The sequence below is a fragment of the Myzus persicae genome, unplaced genomic scaffold, assembly GCF_001856785.1.
Source record: "Myzus persicae strain clone G006 unplaced genomic scaffold, MPER_G0061.0, whole genome shotgun sequence".
In the NCBI taxonomy this organism is placed as follows: Eukaryota; Metazoa; Arthropoda; class Insecta; order Hemiptera; family Aphididae; genus Myzus; species Myzus persicae.
Window position 1 is genome coordinate 216176 of NW_019101750.1, and position 23981 is coordinate 240156.

The window sequence follows — 23981 nt, forward strand, 5'->3', positions numbered from 1 at the left end:
AGGTACGTGGAAAAAGGATAGATACCAAGTCTTTATTCGATGTGAATTAAATACTAACAGTATTCTTAAATTGTAAATATCGAATACTTAAAACATTCATAAAATAAAATATCTATTAGTTTAATTAAAAATAAAGTAATTACTTTCGAACATACCGATAACTAAGAAACAATTTTTCAAGCATATTTTCTTGTCCACTACATTTTAATTAGATAATTATAGTTTTAAAGAGCAAAATTAGTAAGCCTCGTCGTAACTTAGAATGAATTCGAATCGATTGCAACTGTATAAATAATCGAGAATATAATTAGACGGAGAAGTATGCGCGAAGAATTTTGAAAAGTTTCAAGTATGTATTAATGAGACGATTCGTTAACTATGTATATGAAATGGCAAAATCTATATAGTTAGTTATTAATTATTATTTTTCGATTGTTCAATTTATTTGAGTTTTAATAAAACAAGATATTATATTTACAACGAATATTTCATCGCAGAGCCTGAAACAACTTATTTTTTGTGAATACAAATTTGATTTAAAATGTAATATTTATTATACCAAAAACATTTGAGTTTAACATTTACCAATCATTGCATTTCTTAACTTCATTTTAGTAGTTTGGGACACAAATATTTACAAAAAATATTCCTTTATATATCATAATATTATGTATGATATCAGGTATGTATCACGCTTTCGTTCCTGTATTTCTCTCAAATAATTATTGCTTTTAAATTCGTGATACAGTAAACTATCATTTATTAGTTTTGTTGTACTATTTATTTAACCTCCTTGTTTATCATAAATGATAATGTATATTTTAAAATATATAAATATAAATTTAGAGTTTCAGGTTGAAATAGTTTTGTTGTGTATTTAAATATTTAATCAACATTTTGATGATATTAAATATTATTTTGAATGACGTTTAGTATTACTGTAATAATTTAAATCAATTAATCTTTTTGTCTAAAACTATATAATATATGTTACATATTATTATTCAATTTGAAGCAACCATTTTAAACTAGGAAAAAAATCTTTGTACTTACATGAGCAGAAAAAATAAATTCAGCAACTTATGGAGCTAATAATTTTTATTTTTTTTCAACAGTTTTTACGAAGCTATCTGTTATAAGTAAGATGAATGAGCTTATTAGATGAAAATAAAAAAATGACATAAGAAACATAGAGAAGAAGCCTCCCTGTGGAATTACTTAAATATGAAATATTAGTCATAGCGTAGCTAATTATATTATTTTAACTATGTATTTGTATATTATTGTGTACAATATACTGCATGATAATAACTATTAAAACTATCCATATATTTATTTATTCTTGTGTTATATTTAATAAAATTAAAAAAATAATTGAATTATTGTTGATTTATAGATTTGATGTACTTTGTTAGATGCCTAATAGTATCTTTACATGGTATAAAATAAAATAAAACATAATATAATTTCGGGTCTGAAATAATACTCAAGAATACTCACAAAAAAGTACTTTTATTGGCATACAACATGGCTGTATCCATCAATGATATTTCTTATAACAATTTATTGAGTTTAATAAAACGTATAACAGTAAAGTTTTTATCCTTGAATTTAAGACAAGTAATTTAATTCCTAATATGTTTATCGTCTGTGTATAGATTCAATTACCAATACAATATGTAATACACATAATATACCTAATTGAAAATTATAACAAAAATGTCATAAAAAGTGAAAGTATGATAACTACGTCCAGAAAAAATAGTATTTACTATTCTAAAATTATTGTGTTTACGATATCGTACATCGTATACCAGGGAATATCACTCAAACCATCTGGTAGGTAATTATTTAATTATATTATATAATTTATATAGTATACATTTGTCGACAAACTATTGTTGTAAATTAAAAAATAAACAAAATTGTGCAACACGTCAAAATTATTTTTTAATCATGATCAAATTTTAGTAGCTTAAACTTTACCATTATATCAATATAAATAAATCTGATAAGTATTCGGTTGGTTTTTGTTCATGGAATTGTTTTTGTCTGTATTTATTTCAGCTTTTCATTAAATACATAAATATATTATTAAACATTTCCGTGTATAGGTATAAATATTTATTTTACTGTTTATTTCATCATAGTATGTACAAAGAAAACATTAATCATATAAATATTTAACTATTTTTTTTCCTAATCCATTATATGTTATAGGTACTTTAGAAATCATTTAGTTACATATTTATTACGTAGGTTTTTTGTTATTGTTGTTGTTGTTTAGTTTGCAGTAAGCGGAAATTCCGGGTTTATCTTTGCTGCTATCAAGGAAATTCCATTTGCAAAGGTATAAATGTCAAGAAAAATGTTTATACGGCTCAAATGGGATATTATGTTTGAAATTTATATACCCGTGCAGAATATAGTATGTTGGGACGGTTTACTCTGCGGGAATTAGGGATATCACATTATTTATAAGCAAATCTGAACTGTATTCAACGTAACACTTTAAGTCCAAAACGGTTTGCAGTTCTAAACTTTAATTTGAGCACAACAAACGTTAAACGGTAAACCGACGAGTCATCAAGACCACTGCTGCTGTAGTGGGATGATAAAATTGAAATATAATATTATTTTGGATCGTCAGTGGATTTTCGAAACGTTGAAGTTTGGTGAGTACACACTGCAAGGTGCGCAATATAATAATTGTATGTGTGCTCAAGACGAAATCGTAATATATTTTAGTGTTTGATCTGCTGATTCTGTCGAAACAGCCGAACAACCGTCGGGCCTACACCACCGCTATTGCGGGATGCCTAAAATACGGTTTGCGGTTGAATATTTTCAACGTTTTAACTGAACGCGTTTATCTAAGACACGACATGGGTAACATGTTATAGGTACTGTGTTCATATTTTGTTCAGAACTTTCATCACTTCACAATAATTGCTGATTCGCATTATATGAGAATACTGAAAGAGAACTCATCGTCGTCGACTTAAATATATTTTTATTTACGAACACGCAATAATGTAGCATCACTGTCATTTTATAATATTTTCTATTAAGATAATAACGACATTTTATTACGCACCTGTATACCACCGCCATCGAGATATTTTGTCAACTTTCTACTTCCGTCGCAAGCAAAATAATCATATTCTGTCTCGCGTGTTAACGAATATCATATCACTGCAGATCATCATAACTACTACGTGATGAATGTTCGAGAGTCATAACGTAACACTGTAATATTCGCATTACGAATAAAATGGCATACACAAACAGCCGTTAAGGATGGAAAGTTTCAAACATATTATGCTGCACGCTGGCGTGGCGTGCATTAATGTTTTAATCTTAGATTCCGAACGCGCTCAGGAAGTTATTGGCTCTAAAATGATGCGGTTTTTTTCCGAAAACGCTTTTTGAGGCAGTATAAAAGTACTCTAAAAGTTACGTACATAGACCCTTCATCGATCGGAAAGTAGACACAGATGGTGCTTACACAGGTCATTGTTGTAGATTCTCACAATATTTTTTTAGGGAAAATAAAAAAACTATACTAACGATATCGCACTTCAAGTGGAATTATTCCTGAGGTCAATTCTGTCGTGAGTCACACGCTTCGAATGCCGCATAGTTTCAATATTTAAATGCACATTATGTATTATTTTCACGTTCTCGTGAGACGTCCAATATTGAAAATAGACTGTACCTACCTATTTAATTTATCAGCTGTAACGTATTAAATATTCAACGATATGACCGGTGATCAGCGAAAATGTTGGATCACAGATCGACGTACAGTTCATAATGTCGAACACGGAACGTCTAATTTAAATAATTTTCAAAAAATCAAAATTAAATTGTAGTGCATGCGCATTGATATTACTGTGGTTCTTTCAAGATAACTCTACTTATCCGTTATAAAATAATAAATGAATTTGCACTCGTCAGAAAATGAGTAAATTTCTAACTTGTAATAATATTTATTTACACCCAATATATTGTATTTCGCACTGTTTGTACCAAACCATTTTCAGAGACAAAAAAAAATGTTGTGTCCGTGTAGCTGCCGTACGCTTGCGAATAAAATATAGTAAAAATGAACCTTTAAGGACATATTATTATGTATTTTACCATACGACGGCTTATATTATATACAAAATTGTTTGCACTGCGTTCAAAACTTTCAGGACTCATTTTTGAATGACAAAATATGTGTTTACATTACGCAAAATGCCAATACCACTATATTATACGTAATCAGCTCTACCGCGCTCGATGGTGATGACGATAATAATATTGACTATAAAATATTATGTCGTCGGCCGACGGTGCAGTCGACGACGGTTGACAGTTAATATAAATGCGGCTGTCAATACACGACAGTTTCGAAAGTGCTTAAATTAGTGGACAGAAGACTACATTATATTATTATATCATATTATAATATATTATATTATTTCCCTTTTTGTATACGGGTCAAAGTTCATTTAACGGACACATTTATGAGGTACCTAAGAGTATTATTATTTTTTGTTTTTTTTTTTTTTTCACCGAGTATGATAGAATTAATATTGAATTCAATTACGCTGCGGCTAAAGTGTAACATCAATTATAAATAAATATATTCTAATGATGCCAAAAGTGTATAATATTATAGTTTATTCCAATTAACTTATCAGTTATCAGCGCATTGTGCTGCAATAATCCGTTTGCACACGCCCATACGGTATTGAACGTTTCGAGCCCTTATTATTCGTTTCTATTCTATTATAAATAATATATAGTGTAGTGACAAGCGGCCATAATATATCCAATGTTAACTGGTCATTTTTTTTCTCACATTAATATTATATCAATTAAGACGTCAATCGGCCAGGATTGGAATCATTTTCACGTGCATTTTATTTAATTCACAAGCTCATACTATTGTTGTTAATATTTCCACAGTAATATTGTGTGCCTAGTCGATGATAATTATTTTTCTGACTTGTTGTGCAGCGAAACAGTAACAATAATGATAAGCACAAAACTGACCTTTGTTGAACGTCTGTATGGCGTCCGTGGGCAACCACTGCCGCCAATAGTGTCCCAGACCCGTGTAGTCAATCAACTGATTCTTCAAGGACCCTGGGTCATCGTGGCCAAGCACCGGAAACACGAACTGGCTGCTGAACGTTTGGACGAGCAGGTTAGTGACGTTCTGGATGGCCATCACGCGGGTAGGCAGATCAACGACGTCCGACGACACGGAGTCTCTGTAATAAGTACGAACAACGTTAGGACTAATAGAATATCGAGTGTTTAAATATTCGAATAACAAACATTTATTTAAAAATAAACGTACGAGTTAAATAATTTGTATATCGCCGTATGGACAATAGTGACACTATAATAAAATATAATATAATAATACAGTTCGTGGTTTCTTATCGCATTCGATAGATTCATATTATTATCTTGTGTATCTTTCTTATGTCATCGCGTTTGTCGAAACCGATCGATTTTAGTGAGCGCGTTTTTATAGAAATGCTAAGATCGTCAAAAATCAGAAGGTCTGTAATAATAAAAAACTTAACAGAAATTCAACTTTTTCAGTGAATAATGTACTTTGAAATTTCGTTTGAAAATATCAAATAACAACGATTCCAAAGAAAAATAGAGCGCTTGTAAAAATATGTTCTAATTTTAATTTTACATTTATAAGTCAAACGTATTCGATAACGCAGTGCATCGACTCGAATGTAGAGAAAAAAATCTCATTTTTTAGTGAGTTTTCGTATTATTTTTATTCTTACCGTTTCACTATTAAATATATCATGTGGTAAAAATGTCAGTGTGGGTTGTGATGTAGTATATAAGGGACTTTGCGAACGGAAAGGTCTAACACGAGGATGTTGCGGCTTTGGTTAATTTTTATTTAATGTATATATTTTTTTTCCCTTACACGATTTTTTTTTCTTTGCCTCTGTAAACAATGATTATTAATCTTTATGAGGTATGCGGCGAAGAAAAGAATTCGTGTTTTGCTCTGCAGTAAAACTTTTGTTCGTTCCCACTAACAAGCTATTTTATAATAATATTTAAAACACGCCTGTGCTCCACAACTTGACGTACTGGCGTGGAGGAGGAACGGCTAAAACATTGTTACCTAATGCTATTTCCAAAACATTCGGATTGCTACATTATGGTTGACAATAATCTATTATTGAGCGATATATATACATTTTTATTTTCGCTGTACAGCTTTACGTTTATGTTTGCGTTTGATGAGGGATTTGAGTTAAGTCACTATCAGCACTAAAACTCAGATAGTTATTTGCCAAATTGTTTATTGGTTTATTTTTGCATGGTTTTAGAGTGATTGAAAAATATATGACCAAGTATAAAAACGTAAATGCTGTACGGATAGCTAGTTCAACTAGAGTTTACAAATTGAATGAAACAAACAAAACAACTATTAAAAAAAAAAACTTTTTGAACTGCTAATCACTGTATTGTGCACTATATTTATGCGTTGGTATAAAGTGCAAAGCATATTTTTCATTACATTTTTATTTTATTTTAAATTCTATACACAAACTGCAGTAAAACGATCAAGGAGAGGATATTAGTTTAACAATGACGTGTTTGCATGTATTTATTTTTATACCTGGAAATATTTGTAAGTTTAAGTGAAGTGCTTCAATAACTAATTCATAGTTGAATACATTTACTAGATTGAAAATGTTAATTCTGTAGACAGAAAAATCTGTATTAAAATGGTGGTATGCATAAATATATTTTATTTTTTGTTTAAATACTTGCAGTGTCATTATAATATATTATTTGATGTCATTATTATTATTGCATGTTTAATGTTTGCTAGTAAATATAGTTGGCATAAAATATAATAAAGTATATTTGAATATTATTAGGCATGTTTATTTAAACGTGTACACATTTGGTAAGATGCTATGACAAATAATCAAACTCAATTGATGGAAAGTGGAAACTCATTATAAATATATTATGTTATTAAAATGGAAGAAACATTTGTTTAACTAATTAACAAAACCTATATTGAACGAATAATATTGTTTTGTGTTTACATTTAATAAGTAATAAGTATAAAATAATATTTATATAACATTTTTGAAAGTAAAAAAAACATTTAAAAAAAATAAAATCGATTTAGTACACAACTTTTTTATGAATTATTCTCATCACCTATTTAGTTAATTTTTTCATTTTCCAAAAAAAAATTGTCAGGTATTTTTGACAAATAATAAATATATTTTTAAATCGTGTGTTTCGTTTCGTTAGAAATAAAATCTTAACATTCTCAACTAATTCAGTCTATTAAAATAATAAATATTTCGACCATATAAACAATTTGTTTGGTTATATTTTATTGTAACTTGATTGGATGATTTTCTACTATCGTGAAACCGGCTGGATAATAATGAAAATATAAAAATATTTGTGTAGTCATGAAAGTATTGAAACTATTTAACGTTTAACCTTGAGTCACCAAATATATAATTTTGTTTATGTTACAATAGTTTTCCACTGGGGTATTTCAGGAAAAATCGGTGCTTGAAATTTAATAATTACAATAATGTTTGAATTCTTGAATTTGGGCTTCTGTTTAATAATTTAATGATCGCAAAGATCTTTTTTCGATGTCAGTGAAAGAATTTAATTCATTTACTATGAACGTTTCATCAATAAAGAACACAAAAATGAACACACAAGGCCATTTCGAAACGTCAACACGTAACTACTACTTAAGTTAAGCAAAGTTTGTAAGCAATCACGTGGGGCACATCGGTCCCCGTTTAAGACGCCCAATAATAGCCCAACAATAGGCCATGGAATTTTTGCTACCTATGTTAATATCGTAAAATTAATAAGTGATTGCTCGTTCTCAGATATTAATTTCCAAGTGAATCCAATCTTCTACACGAATAGTGCTTTTAATTCTACTCTCTAGAGTGCGATCAACGTTTTTTTTTTTTTGTTTTTTTTTTCAGATATTTTCGTAAGTAAGTAAGCTGGTGGTTACGAAACTATAGCATTGATTAGGGTCGGCTGACTCGAGTATTCCGATTAATATTGACGTTGACATTGATACCGGAGGAAATAAACAAAGGGCTTAAAAGTATATAATAATATTGAACAATACATAATATACTAATTCTAAATATCTGCATCAGTCAATGCAAGAAGATAGATTTAAAACGTCCCCACACATCTCTCTATATATTATAAGCCTACGTTAAACTAACTCGTGCAGTCGTGCGGTTTTTACGTTTTTTTTTTTTTTGAAATATTATTATAATAATTGAATTCACGTGCATAAAAATAGGGTTTGAAAGATACACTGCGAGTTGAACATAAATAATTGTATAAAAAGTTTCCGATGCTGATCGTGTTACATAAATCTTTTGAACGTGCCAGTCAGTGTGTGCAAACCAAATTGTTAGTTCAAGGGTCAGGCTTAATAGGCTATATTGACTGGGCGGATGTAACGGCTTTAGTGTTAATATAATTTACTTGAAAGGATAGGTAGGTGTGATATACGTATGCATGGCGGGTGAGTAAAACAATGAACCTTTAAGAGGAAAAACGTCATACTTCAGGATGCCAAAAACCATATTTTGTTGTAAATTTACTATTGATTACACCTTTACTACAAAATTTGAATAAATTGGGCTTGTATTAATATTAATTATATGTGAAAAAATTACCCACCGAGAATATACTTGAAATGTTCTCGAAAGTATATTATATATAGTTGTACTGTAAGTCAAATTGATAACGCACGTTTAAAGATTATAGAAATCACAATTTTCAAAAATATCGTGGATACACATGTTTATTTTATCACATTCAAAAAACTAAAACGATTTAGTTACTTTGAATCATTAAAAAAATATATATTCATAGGGAAAAATATAATACAATTAATTCTTGTGTTGAATCCGCTAAATTTAAAACATCGGTTGCATATTATTATCTAAAATAGCTGAATTATAATTTATAACTACGTATTAATATTTTTCAATAAATTATAGTTAATATCTTAATTTTTTCCTTGGCTATTACGTAGTAAATTTAAATTACCTACTGTGAATATTAAAAATCAAATTTACTACACGCGTTTATTTCAAATCGAGTTTGCTAATAACTTGAGCTTTATTTTTATTGATCCCTTATATAATTAATTATTATATTGTACGTCACAACTTATGTCCCTACTCTGATTAATTTTAAAATTTAATTTTCTTCGTACCGATCAAACTTAGAAACATAAATTACTAGGTCCAATTCCCTGATGTCATTAAACTGTTAGTCCACTGAAATATTTATTAATTTGATAACAACTATAGAATAAATACTGTCATCAATTATCGTAAATTATTGTGAATATATAAAGCGTTTATGTGGAATGTAAAAAATAATTAAAAAATAATTACTTTAGGTAAAAATTATATTTTATTCATAACTCTTGTATCTTTTGATCACTTTAATTATATTAAATCTGGTTATAAAATGCATGTATGATTTATAACAGAACGAATATCCTAATTACGTTTTTGTTGATATACATGCAGTTGGGTACGTATATTTTAATTTTAAATTAAAATGTTATTTGTCATTACATCATAACATTAGTATTTTAATTTATAATTTTAGAAACGGATTTGCATTAAACGTGTTTGTTCAGAATTTAAAAATTATATCACGTATTCGAGCAAAAGTTGAGAATACCGTTTTAGTTTAAGAAACTAAAATAAATGAAAATAGAATTAAAAATGTAATTTTATTAAGCACGAAATGTAGATATATATTTACCGACCGTAATGTCGCTTGTAAATTATTAACAACATACAGGAATTAGCTAAGACTCAGCAACACCAACGAATCCAGGTTTTTATAATCAGGCGGAACCATATTGTCTCCAGCCTTATTATCAAATAATATTAACTTTTTATACTAGCCTTCGTTATTTAAATCAGTTCATAATATCAGGTCACGGGGCTTTAAGTTTCTTAGGTATCATTTAGGTCACACAATTAAACGGTCGCGGACAAAAAAAATGCGATATTACGTACTAATATTGACCTCAGATATTATGTCAGACAAAAACTAGATTGAAAGTGCAAGTCAATACAAAAACGACTTTAAAATTTTCGATTTCGTATAAATTTCAATTCATACCGACGACCATGTATGGATTCCGGACCACTGAATCGCACTTTCAAATAAATTCAACCGAATAAAAACCGAGCAACGGATATTATACTTATTATTATAATACATGGCCTCATCGATATCATTCAGATACGACTGTAATATAGAATGACGGTGGCATAAGCAATATGGCGAGCAAAACGAGTAGCTTAAATCGATCGAAAGCAGTCGTTATAACAGATTAGAACAAATTCAGACAAATCGATATTTAGGACGACGGTATACATCATGCACTTACCGCGGTATTGATTCGACGGTATTTCTGTAATAATGTAATATAATTGAATGGAATATAAGAGTTTCAAGAATAATATGAAACACCACTTGACATTTGGTTAAGAATATTGGAGGTGGACTGCAACATCGGCACAGTTTCACAAAACTATCGAGCCCAAAACTTCAGGTATAAGCGGTTATCGGGAGACTCTAGTACCTACCATCGACTATATTCTCTAGCTGAAAGTTTTGAAAGTACCAAGGAATATCAAATATTTAATATGTTAAGAGGATATATTATGGTTACACCAGGGAACTCCAAATGGAACATTTAATTATATAGGTGAATACTTATTAATACATTATAAATCATACATACGAGTACAGCATAAATTGTTTTGACAATCTGAAATTGCTTAAAGAGGCACCATCAAGAAACACAAACATTAATTTTCCACGAAACCCCGCAACAAGACGTTCTAGGGTTATAATTAAGACGGAATGGTTTACAGTATCAAACGCTTTTGGAAATTCCGCATGAAATAAATAATATAATCTATAAATAATTTTACCTTGAAAACTGTACTTAATAAGTGCACGCAGATGGTGTTTCGTTTTTAAACATTGGATTTATACATTTTCCGTTTCGTAATGTAGTTATACGAGACAGATTTTTTCGTAAAGTGCAGTTAATTGATTACACAATTATATGGGAATTCGGTATCACAAAAAGCATTGAATCAAACTAATTGACATGTTCGTTTTTGAAAAAATTTAATTTAGAATTAAATACTAATTAAATATAATTTGAAAAGAAAAAAACAATGATATAATAATAGCAAATGTTATTGAGTTAAATAATTTGGCAAACGGGTGATATGTATCAACAGTTTTTACGCGATTACTAAATTAACTGAATTATACAGCATTATTATGTAATAATTCAATATTGTCATCTGCGCGACTAGTACGATTCCACTAAATAAATTAATCTCATAAAACACTTTTGTCTGTTATAATATCGTTGTATTCCGTTCTCGGTAGTTCTGGTGACGAGTTTTTTTTTTTTTTTTGTTCACTCAGCGTATGTGTCAAAAAACATTTTACGCTTTCCACCTAATGAAACGAGACTAGTGCAGCAGCAGCAGCAGCAGCAGCAGCAGAAGCAGCAGAAGCAGCTGCCACGCGAAGAAAAATAAAACGATAGGTACGCTGCAGAAACACTCGGCAGGAAGTGTTGTCGTCGCCGTCTCGTTTTCCCCGAAAAGTAATTTATTATATTATACAGACAGAAAAGTTTTTCGGAATTGGCACTGAGCATTGTTGTGACGGCCGCCCACATATATATATATACATATACCAAAAACTGGTCCAATAGGACGACAACTTTTCGCGTCGACTTCTCGTTTCGTGACGAGTGTCGTCTCGGCGAGAGTAAACTTTCGGCACGTACGACGAGGAGTGCGGTGAAAAGGAAACAAAACGTAAAAAATACATATCGCGACCGGAACCATATTATATCGTGTCGTTATTATAATAATATTATATAATTCACCGTCGTGAATATAAACGCCTCCCCGGCGATCCCGTTAAGCGCGTTTACTGCGCGATAACAATATTATGACGACGTGCCTAACCTGCGGCACCACTAAATAATAATACGATATTGCAGTTACGATTATATTCGCCATTAAACACGGGAGAAAACTCGCAGCGGAAAGTCATATTATCTTGTCGTCGGCCTAAACGGCACATCTTCCTCTCGACAAGCGGCGGCCCGTGGGACCTGAAAACTCGCACTACCCATCACACGGCTTTTAGCGTTCGGTTTCCCCCTATTTTGGCCGCGACACGACCCCGACACCGCGCCGACGGTACCTATAACGTAACGATGTCATTACTATTATTATTATTATTATTATTATTATTTTTATTATTATTATTATTTGCTATTACCACCGTTGTCGTTCGCGCGTTTACGGCCGCCGTAAAAAAAAAACACGTTTTCCGGTCACAATTTTTTTTTCTCTGCTCGCCGTCATACTACCACCCGCTCTTGGAGCGCCGACGGATAAACCCATTACGGCGTTATACATATACCTGCCGATATCCACACCCTCCTACCCACCCACCCACACCATACCGGTACATTATTGCCGTGTCGCGTTCTCTGCCGACGACGATAGTTTCGGTACCGTCAAACTAGACCTCTGGGAAGTGTTAACCATATTATATATATATATGTATGTATATACGCCTCGCGTGCGTTCAATTTCTGGGACCAGTGTTCTGTTTATCGTCTTTTACGATGCGTCCGTGGACCGCAATCTATACAATATTACCACGAGTAGATACTGTTTTGTATTATACACTGCAATTTATTATTATATTATCATGCAGCGCGGCGACGATACGAATTGAAAAAAAAAAACGGGTCGAATACGACTCACAGAGAATGACATCCTTCACGGTTGCCAACATCATAATATTATACAAGGTGGTTCACAAAAACACGTCTTAATGTATTAACATTGCCACATTAAGGGGATTCGATACCGCCATTTTCTGTTTTTGTCTAACACACGCGTGACAGCAATTTAGACGTGTTTTTTGCCAAACATACCAATTGATCTGATGAAGCGATAATAAATCTGAAAACAGATTTAAATTTGTCGTTAAGTCTACTTAAAATCGATTTCCCCACATTTTTGATATTATCCCTCAAATTCCTAAAAATGTCATATTAAAAAAGAGCATTTAAAAATTTTTGTATTTCAATTTTCGGAGAAGTTAAAATCTAAAAATTGTAAATGTGGGAAAGTCGATTTCAAGTAGACTTGACGACAAATTCAAATCTGTTTTTAGAATTCTTATCGCTTCATTAGATCAATTGGTATATTTGGCAAAAAACACGTCTAAATTACTATGTCACGCGTGTGTTAGACAAAAACAGAAAATGACGGTATCGAATCCCCTTAATATTATTAGTAATATATGGTTCTGATTTTTGAAGCATGTATACAAAAATACCATTATATTGATGTTTTCAAATTATTAAAATATGTTTTATGCCATTTGTCCCGTGTACGGGTTGTGGTGATACAAACTACTTTCGTTCAAAAAATAATTGCCCTTTTTTATAAGAAATTCTTCAGAATTTATTTTAAAATATTTATGTACATAAATCAAAATTCGAAACAGTAAGTTTCTAAGTTATTAAACTTCATATTCCAATGATTATAGTCTAAAATAAAGGAAATAGGCTTAGCATAAATATAGTGGCTGTGAAGAGTTGAAAATGTTAATTATTCTCGTAAGATATTATGGTTTAAAACTTGTAAAAAAAATTGAGTAGAATTAGTAATCGACTAGAATATATTATTTTATCTAATAACATTATATAGAACATTATCTATACTATTCAAAATGTAATAACTTAGTAATATTAAAATTGAAAACAAAGGAAAAACATTCGATTAAGAATCTACAAAAAAAAAACAATTTAATTTGAGAAGATTTGAGTTGAGAGAGCCACCACGTGGCACTCCTTAAATGGTATACAAATCTTAGAAAATTAGAAGTATGGTCTTTGAGAACTAATAATGCCTACTTGAAAATGATAAAAATCAGAATTTTAATAAATGAGTTTTACCAAAGGATAAAAGGCGAGGAGAGATGAGCAGGCTCAGGATTCTCCGTTATGTATATTATAATAATATGTATAAAGTATTATTTTCCTTTTACATATCAACGCAAACATGACATCGCAATGACATTTAATATAAAAAATAAAATCTTATTTCGCGAAGATAATAATATGTACTTCCCTATTCATCGTGGTGTTTTTTATTCAGAGTTATCTAAGGCGGCAGCATAAGTACATAAGTATAAGTTTTACACTGATATGTATCTGTTTAAAGTTTCATTCGCGAACATTGTACTGGTAGCAAAAGTACATACATTTATTCATAGACCACTATATGGATGGCCTTATCTACGAACTATAGGTGCAAAGTTAGACACAGATGGATTTACTTTATAACTTGAAATGTTCGACATTTTCTAGTGGTGTTTCGGAAAATTGTATAAATCTCATTTTCTCGACAATACTGCAGTTTTAAAGAAGTTCACTGGTTTGTTAAAAATGTAACACGTTATAGAGAGTGGAGAAAAGCGAGTGTAACACGTTTCAACATTCCAACAGTTCATACTCTTAAGAGCATTATAATTTTATTTCGTTTTATGGCTGTGCCCTTGTTAAATTTTTCCAACAACAACATTTGAGTTATGCAGGTTGTACCGTATTGGAATTATTGTATTAATAATGTGAGCTAAGCAAAGAAAGAAACGAAGAGGTTTTATGTCTCACTGACGAATTATTTATTATTATTATGACAAAAAAATGACACCGGGTTTCACTGTGATTGGGGTAGGTACTGTAGTAAAAGTGCGCACGACTATGGAACCCGGTCGATGCAATGCCTGAAAATTATCGGACTATTGTCTCGCACGGACTGTGACAGATTTATTGATCAGTGCAATGCCGGAATAATCTGACAATAAATACCGTCCGATAGGTTTTGGGTGTGGATGTTTCTACCTGAAATGCACAAGTCTGCCCGGGTGGGTCTTGCTACACATCAGGTAAAAGACTGGTTGCTAGTCGACGGTCGTGAGGCCTTTTATATGCTGTTTATCGACGATTATTTCGGCCGGCCTCGTGTTCTGTGACAGACTGTTGAGTTACCGGTGCCGTGTTCGGTGACAGAAACCCGAAAAAGCAAAAGTGCAATCGGCCACAAACGCATAAATAATAATTATATACCTAATTAAGAAAAGTACTAGATAATAATAATTATAACAACAATATGATATTATAGTAATGTAAGGTGAAAGGGAAGGCAGTGGTGTGCGTTATCTTCGCTATTATGTATAATATGTGAAAATAAATAATTAACGGTTATTAATAATATTATACAATTGTATAATGTTATTAATAATATTATACAATTGTATAATCGAACAGAATTAGAACGAACGTTACACTAGAGTTTATTTAATATTTCATTATTTTTGTTTTCCGAAAAAAAAAACCATTGACTTGACAATTTAATATTCCAAATCTTTTTTATTTAATCATAAACGTATGGTGAATTGCTAGGCAATTATTTTGGTTTTTTTATTTTTTGTTTAAAAGATATTCTCCAATTCGATTATTAAGTCAAGTGTTTTTTCCGTGATGTTTAAGTATCGATGTTATTTTATACGTATATGCTGTATAAAATCCACGATGGCGGCAGTTATAACACTTTTCGAAATGAGTTGTTTATTTATGAGGGGGAAAAATGTTGATTCATTCCGTGCAACTTTATTTATAATGTAACTCATAACACGCACCCACCTCGATGGTGGTAAGTCGCCGTCAGCGTGCAGCCTATCCGGATCAGTGTCATGTCTGCGATTTTTTTTATGATGTAATAACAATTTTTTTAACTCGTTTTTGTAGTATAAAGTATTCATTTTTCTCCATTATACGAAATAATTTAAGAAAATCTCTTCATACAAAATGCAATATTATAAAAATATTTCACCAACAAGTCGATGGCTAATGTCGTTATAATACCTTACAATTAGTTTCACTGTTAGAAGTTGAGATAATACAAACTTAAAAAAAAAATTGTATGATAATATATTGTATATATATATATATATATTTATCATTATTATTATTTCAGAACGGATATACTCGTGAATAAAAGTTAAGTTCGTCATGCAAAATCGATGAATTTATCGAGCAAATTAACTGACTCGTCTTATATGCATATGCAGATTGTAGGAATACTATATATGCGTAGAACAGTTTGCTATAGGTATTGAGAAAAAATGTTCGACATCAGCCAAACCATAATTTGAACGTATTTTATTGTAATTTTTGAGGTATAATAACTTTACAGTTGAAAGCTAATAGAAAATAATAATAATAATACTAATAATGCCAATTTGATAAAAATATGTCTATTGCTGATTGGCGAATTAAACGTATCTTATGGAAACATTGTCTCCTGCTACAGCTGAAACATGTTGGATTTTGATCGTTTACTTTATGTTTTTGTTCCTAGCATGACAGTTGCAAAATAGAACACTAAAGGGTATTCAGTTTTATGGATTTATTGAGATATGTGAACTGTACCTAGTATAAGTATAGCTTTATAACCCGGCATATTAAAAAAATGGGCAATTAAACGTTACGTTATTTTTCCCGTTTGATAAAAAACACAGTGCAGACTTTCGATCAAGTTTCTAAACACTTAACTCTATCAGAGCAATAATTAAATATAATATTATAATTAAATAAATATGATATTGCTTATCGACTTATCGTCCCTGGGCTTTTTTTTTTGATTCGGTTTGTCCTGGTACTAGGCGATGGCATTCACCTGGGTAGAAAAATAACTAATTTTATCATACAACCAAAATTATAGATAACAATGTATCTAGTGTTGAATGTATGAATCTTTGGTTGTGATTTTTTGAATGATAGACATATTATTATATTTTGATGATATGTATCAATTTTTTTTTTTAATTAAACAGCTTTAACTTTTTAGATTTGCCTAATCAATTATGCTAAAACAATATTTCAAGGTTCGTGATAAAATTCTTGTCTTTTATTTTCATAATAAGTAATTGTATGCTAATCTCGCTCGTTTTAAATTTAAAAACGATTCTTTGACACTAGTTCTCCGTGTAAAAGAATGAACGCGCAGACTGCATCATCCTCTTAAAGAACATTAACACTTTAGTAGGTAGCGATATTATTATTCTGTACGTGGTTTTTGTACTAAATATAGTTACGGAAGTTATGTGCATGGACAATTCGACATGAGATATTAAAAAAAAAATTGTATCATTGTAATGCCCGTGGAAATAACGTGATAATATTATTGTCATGACATTATTAACTCAATTCCACGCGGTTTCCGCGGTATAGACTATGAATCGATGATGGTGTCTTAATTAAATTTGCACCGATTTGATTTTCAACGGTGAATGATCGTTCTTTAGCTTATGATTTATGCGAAACTATATGTTATATAATTATAGCTATTGATATTCATTCAAACAATCAATACATTATTAGCATCACACTTCTAAGGTAACACGCCAAGTTAGTGCCATTTAAATGTACAGTAGCGTGGGGATGAAATTATTATTTGGCAATTTAACTTTTGTGTTCAAACTTTGAACTGCAATTGGCCACTTATCACTTGCTTACATTTGGATGCATTAAAACGCCCATTGAACGAACGCAACTAAATAATTTGAATATCAAAAGGAGTATTATTATATCGTGTTTTCGAAATAAATTTTATGAAACAAACAGAATAGTAGTAAGCGGTATTTAATATTAAAATGTAATAATTTTTAATTATAATATAGATGTACGACTGACGGAATAGTAATAACACTATTGAAATTCGTCATACAGTTCAGTGTGAATCATTTTTATATAAAAATCAGCTCAACATGCTTTTCAATTACTTAATTTAAACGTAACCGTCAAGGTATCCGACCAAATATGTAAAACGCGAATATTACGCAGGAAAATAATATGTTTGACAATATTGATTGATTCGTCGACACGCAATAAATAAAGTACGCTTTGTATTCTAGTGGTTATTTTCATACAACAGTCCGCGGGTAGAATGACATAACTCGACGATGATAACTACACATGTGTACATAATATATAAAACAAACAGCGTAACGCAATCCACAGAAACCCGGTGACCCGACGCCTGGTCGTTTCAAAAAATTGACCGATTCACAGCTGTCTACGCCTATATATCTTGTGTACTGTGTAATGCATATAATGTCGTACCTATGTTCAAAATGTATATTATATATTATGCGAACGCAGTTCATCGTACACGGTAGTGGTGAGTCAACATTATTATTGTTGTCATATTTAGTGTGTAGTGTCTGAGGTCACGCCTTTTTTTATTCCATCAACCACAGGAAAGGTTGTCGTTGTCGTGTGGCCGTGTGGGTCTGCTCGGGGCTAGAAGTGAGCGGAATACTTTCGAGGGTAATTCGTCGCACAAAAATATGACTTCGAATCGGTAGAAATAGGTAATGTATTTCATAATAAGTGTTTAAGAGCTCAGCGGAAAATCCGTGTGTTCTGCGAAAATCTCTTAAGCCAATCGTATTTAACCTTTTTGTAGTTCAAAACCTATAGCGAGTTCTATCCAACTCAAAATATTTTCAGTCCAATATAATATGACGCATCAAATAACTTGCAATACACCATGATATTGCTATTAATTGTCTCTTAAATACTGTAAACATCGCAGGCGTTAATTGTTTAAAATAAATAATTATTATTTTTACATAAAAAAAGCTAGGTGGTCCTCTTGAAAAAAATTTGGCGTCGGGTGGTGTCGTGACCTGCAAAAGCCAACTTAACTATAGTACTCCTTCAACCTACATTTTTATAATTTTTTTATAAATTAAAATACCTTATGAATTGTACAAATATCTTTTATGATAATATAATGTAACATTTACAAGTTTTGAGTTGTAAACGACAAATTGTTAAACTCATGTCTAATTGTTTCCTTAGTGGGTCTGCTTTCGATTACATTGTCTATATCTATTAAGTTTAGTAGAATAGGTACCAACGGCTTGCCACGAGTTCCCTGCATTAGTATTTCTGCAGGCTGCAGTGTATGAATTATTAAATTTAAACGCTCATGACTATGAAAACAAATGCATTAAAATGTTGTATCCAAATTCAAAAAAAAAATAATATGAAATACTTAAAACAACAGCAGCTACTTAAATTGAAAATTTGTGAACAAATATATACGATTTCCACGAGAATATTACTCTGTATAAAATGTAATCGGGCACCGAGGTTTATAATAATATAATATAATATTATGGACATGACCACGGTACGATAATAATATATAAATCTTCACTGCATTGTGCGTGGCACCCGTAGTCCTCGCTCTTCATTGTCGGTCGACCTATTGAGTCGAAAGGGCTTTTGTAAGCCCAAATAATAATAATACTCAGAACTGTACAATACATATGGTTAATGTATGTACATTATTATCCTCTCCAGTCTTCTGTACATATAATAATATATAAATGGCCGTGATGAGAACGTACGTTACACGACTCCAGGACGGTTAGTTACCGTCAAAAAGATGAGTTTACCGACATTTGATCGTCCACCGTTAAAATTAAGACAGGCTATTTGGCTTCCGGAGTTTTGCTATCCGTGTTCAGACGTTTGGCTTTCGTCGTGTATTCATTATAAGTCGTTTAACAGTCCACCGGTTTTTAAATCATTATTTTTACCATTTTTTTCGGTAACGTTGCAGTGGTAAGAATTATTAAGAATTGATAACTGCAATGAGTTTAGAAATCGATTCAATATTAGTTCGATATTTTTCGCCAAGTTGAAGAACTATTTTTTAAAATAATTATATGTCTTATGACTTATGATACGAAAACGACAACACAAATATATTCAATCATATAATATAGTTACGAATAATTTCTTAATTATTAAAAACTCATAATTATATATTATAAAAAAAAATCTTTAAGATAAAATATTTGAAAAAAGCACTAATATAATTTAATATCATAAATATAATATGACGTGGTAAACAGGTATACAGTTTCAATTCTAAATATGTGGTTCTACATTAAATGATGTCCCGGGAAATTACCCGACTAAATAAATCGTTCAACTAAACTGTTCTACACAGTTCACTATGATATATTTTTATATAATCAGTACATATTATTATGTCAGTGTTTAATTACAAAGAGAAATAAACAGAAAATGGTCGCAAAAATGTTTTATACTATGAGTATAAACAAAAAAAGTCCAAACACGAATCTGGTGAATATGTGTTCACAAACGCGTGTGCAATTGATCACTCACTATAATACTGATGACAAAACCATTACTGTTTGGAAACACTGATTCCTGTTTAAAATTAAAATAATTACCCTCAACTGGACTAAGAATTAATAGAATAAATAAAGCGTTTCGAATGTAAATCCGAATGCACACTTATAGCTTATAGAACGAATAAACGTGAAAAAATTATGTCATCGTATTATAGCAATATATTATTATTGTTGTTGACGTATGTGCGTTTTTTTCGCTCGTGGATCCGCAGTTTTTCTGAAAATTTTCCGAATTCCAAACAACGGCGCAGGGTCGTTTTTTTCTTCAGAAAGTAACGCGTCCCCCGTCGTATTATATATATTATTATTATACAATATATTATACTTCGTCCCGCTTCACACAACAATTCCACAAGACCGAACAATACAGATTCCGATTACATTATATGCGCAATAAGCGGCATAGCGGATGGGGTATTTTGTTTTTTGGTTTTGTTTTTGTAACGCGATACACAGCATGTATAGAACGTCATGTGCGTAGTGTATTTTTTACGATTCGCGCAACATGATTAACAACGTAGTCGAATGACACAAGAAAAAGAAACGTTTTCGAAAAATAGAAAAACTATTAACGCGCATACACATACGTTTACGAGAACACGTATTCTTGTATTACATCTACGACTGAAACCACGCAACGATGACAACGATGACAGATCGGAATGATTTGTATTTTGAAAAAAAATAAATAACCGAACTCATTGTACGTATATTATAATGAGAGATTTTTTTTAAACAGCAATCACTCATAATCTAAAATTATATTACTGTCTAAGAAAAACATTATTACATTGTAGCCATGTAGGTAATCTAATGTCATTACAAGACAATATTTTATTGAATACAAATATCATATTTAACAATTTTTAATTAGTCTTATTTTTATAATTTTAGTTGTTAAAAAAAAGACATTTTTTTAAAAAATATTATGTAAAATTAATATTTTCAATAACGATAACAGTTGTCAAGATGCTGGCTGTTTATACTCATATTTGCCTAAACTATTTTAATATACCTAAAATCACAGTAAGGCCGCAGTGCTCAGTACGCGACTTCGGACCAGAGCGGCGTTAACCAAATACACTACACTGTAACGAGTCGACCTGTGTACAGTCAATTTTACGAAGTTATTATCATTTCAACTTACATCACGTCTCGACTAAGACCACCAAATCCTACAGATTCAAATAGAAAACTGTTAAATTTATATGCATCTACTATGCGATTTAACATGGTAATTGGTAATGCCGCGTTGTACCCACTATATTATCTATACTATAATGTGCTTTCTCGGAAAAAGAAATGTGTCTCCCAATAAAATAAGTAATTTAAAATTTTTATTCCGTCAGTTTTTATCACTGTTTGTTATATATTATAATGTATAAATACACTATGTACTTGGTATGTAGTTAAATAGAGTGGAATAAACAAACGGTACCGTATACCATTGTATAATTTTGTATGTGTTTTGCTGTAGATGCAGGTATATTCGTATACGGTACGTGAACTCTTTGCATGCACAATATTCGTAATGAATAAAACATAATGGGAAGTCGTCTCTTGGTGAAATAAAAACACTGTTCGTGTGTAAAAAGAATAGATGGAATATGTGATTTTTGTAGATCGCACCTAGTCCGGTATACGCACATAATACAATAAACGATGGAAAAACAACGCGCAGAGTTTATAGAAATACTTTCGTTTCATGTATTGTATTTTTTGTGAGTTATTTGTCAATGTAAGACTTTCTTCCAGCTCCTCCAACCCCCCCCCCCCCGCTCAAAAAAAAAATCATGTCGTAAAAGTACAGCATTATGAGCTAATAGGGACGTGTGAGTTGATAAAAAAAATTAACTCGGGTTGGGTTAAGTCGACGTTAAGAACGCTGTTCATCGTAACTAAATACTAATTAACAAACACTATATTATTAACTTTAAAAGTTCAATAGAAATATGAATAAATCCATCGATTAAGCATGGTGTTTATTCAAATTTCAAATATTTAAAATTATATTTACTTATACATTTGGTTCAAAATGCATCATTATATTCCTTAGTGTTGCATCCCAAAACAGCTGTTTCGATTTATGTTATTTTATTATACGTACAAGAAAACTAAATACCTATTTAGTCACGGATTGTTTGTTTGTTTATTTTGATTCAATACAATTTCAACAAAAATTATTCAAAACAAAAAATGTTAGGTAAATCAATTAGTTTTAGCTAAGTTATAGATGTTATATACAAACATGCCATTCACGTATGCATTTTTTGAAATTAACTAGAAAAATCTAAATTATTTTAGTAGATCCTTTAACTGTTTAAGGTTTACAAATACAATTAACTAAAAGCTTTAACTCCTTTACTAGTTATGATATAATTACCATTTTTGTTTATATATGAATGATTATAGTCATTGATTCTGATGGTGAATCACTGTACAGTATTTCATCGCTAAAGAGTAAACCCCATTTATAATTGTTCAATTTTTATGCGTTATACGTTAGGACATTTATAAATAAATTCCTAAACAAAGGGTACAAATATTATATACTACTGATCACACAGAATATCAAAATCACTTGTCAAAATTAAATACTAAATCATAAGAAATAAAACAAAGCATAAATCTCATTCCCCAATCTAGAACTTTAAGAAAAACAGATAAAACGATTAACTAACTGAGAATCGGCCACACCCAACACACAAATAGACATTTGAACCAATGACACCAAGAAAAAAAAAACCACCAGTGGAATGAACCTCATGTTCCTTAGGAGTATCAACCTAAGAAATTAGAGAAATACATCAAGAGAAACAAAAACAAATAGTTATAAATCCTAAAGTCCCTCCCCAGTCCGCACTATATTATTGTAATCGAATGGTTAGCATAAATGATTAAAATGTAATGTATAAAAATAATAGCCACTGCCGGCGAAGCTAAAGATTTACAAAAAAAAAATATACCATTTTTATCTGGATGATGTCTAAAGAAAACTATTCCAATAATTGACGGTGGTTAGCGATGTACATGATAAAAATTAAGATCATGGTATTGAAACTATATAATACAATTTAATATAATTAACTATTTATGTGAGAAGATTTTTAAAGTTTTCAACTACATACGAGTAGTCAATTAAAACCCGTTGACTTATTTACCTAGATTGTTGTACTCATTTACATAATTAAAAAAAAACCACCCACAATTAATTACTATTAGCCGAGCAAAATTATACTCTAAAATATCAAAAACCTATAAATCAATAATCACCGTGTACATTTTATGTTGTAGCCATAATATTATACGGGTACTCTTTTTGATAGAATATAACAATCTATATTATTATGAATTAATACGATGCGACGCATTTTTAACTTTTAATCGAAAATGTACAATAACGGAAAAGTTTTTTAATACAGTCACCGGTCGAAACCAGCGCGCAAGGGACATTATTATAAGTTTTACTATAGAGACGGTTGATGCGAGATGGACACGAGCCAAATAAATTCTCGTAAATA

At 30.8% G+C, this 23981-nt stretch overlaps 1 protein-coding gene across 3 annotated transcripts in view; it reads right to left on the minus strand.

Moving 5' to 3' along the window:
* The window catches only part of LOC111030319 (acid sphingomyelinase-like phosphodiesterase 3a), a 194599-nt gene that overhangs the window by 70384 nt on the left and 100234 nt on the right, over positions 1-23981 (minus strand). For all 3 annotated transcript variants that reach the window (XM_022309747.1, XM_022309746.1, XM_022309745.1), the window contains one exon: positions 5047-5267. In XM_022309747.1, coding sequence (XP_022165439.1) covers positions 5047-5267 — 221 coding nt within the window. The remainder of the gene's footprint in view (positions 1-5046; positions 5268-23981) is intronic.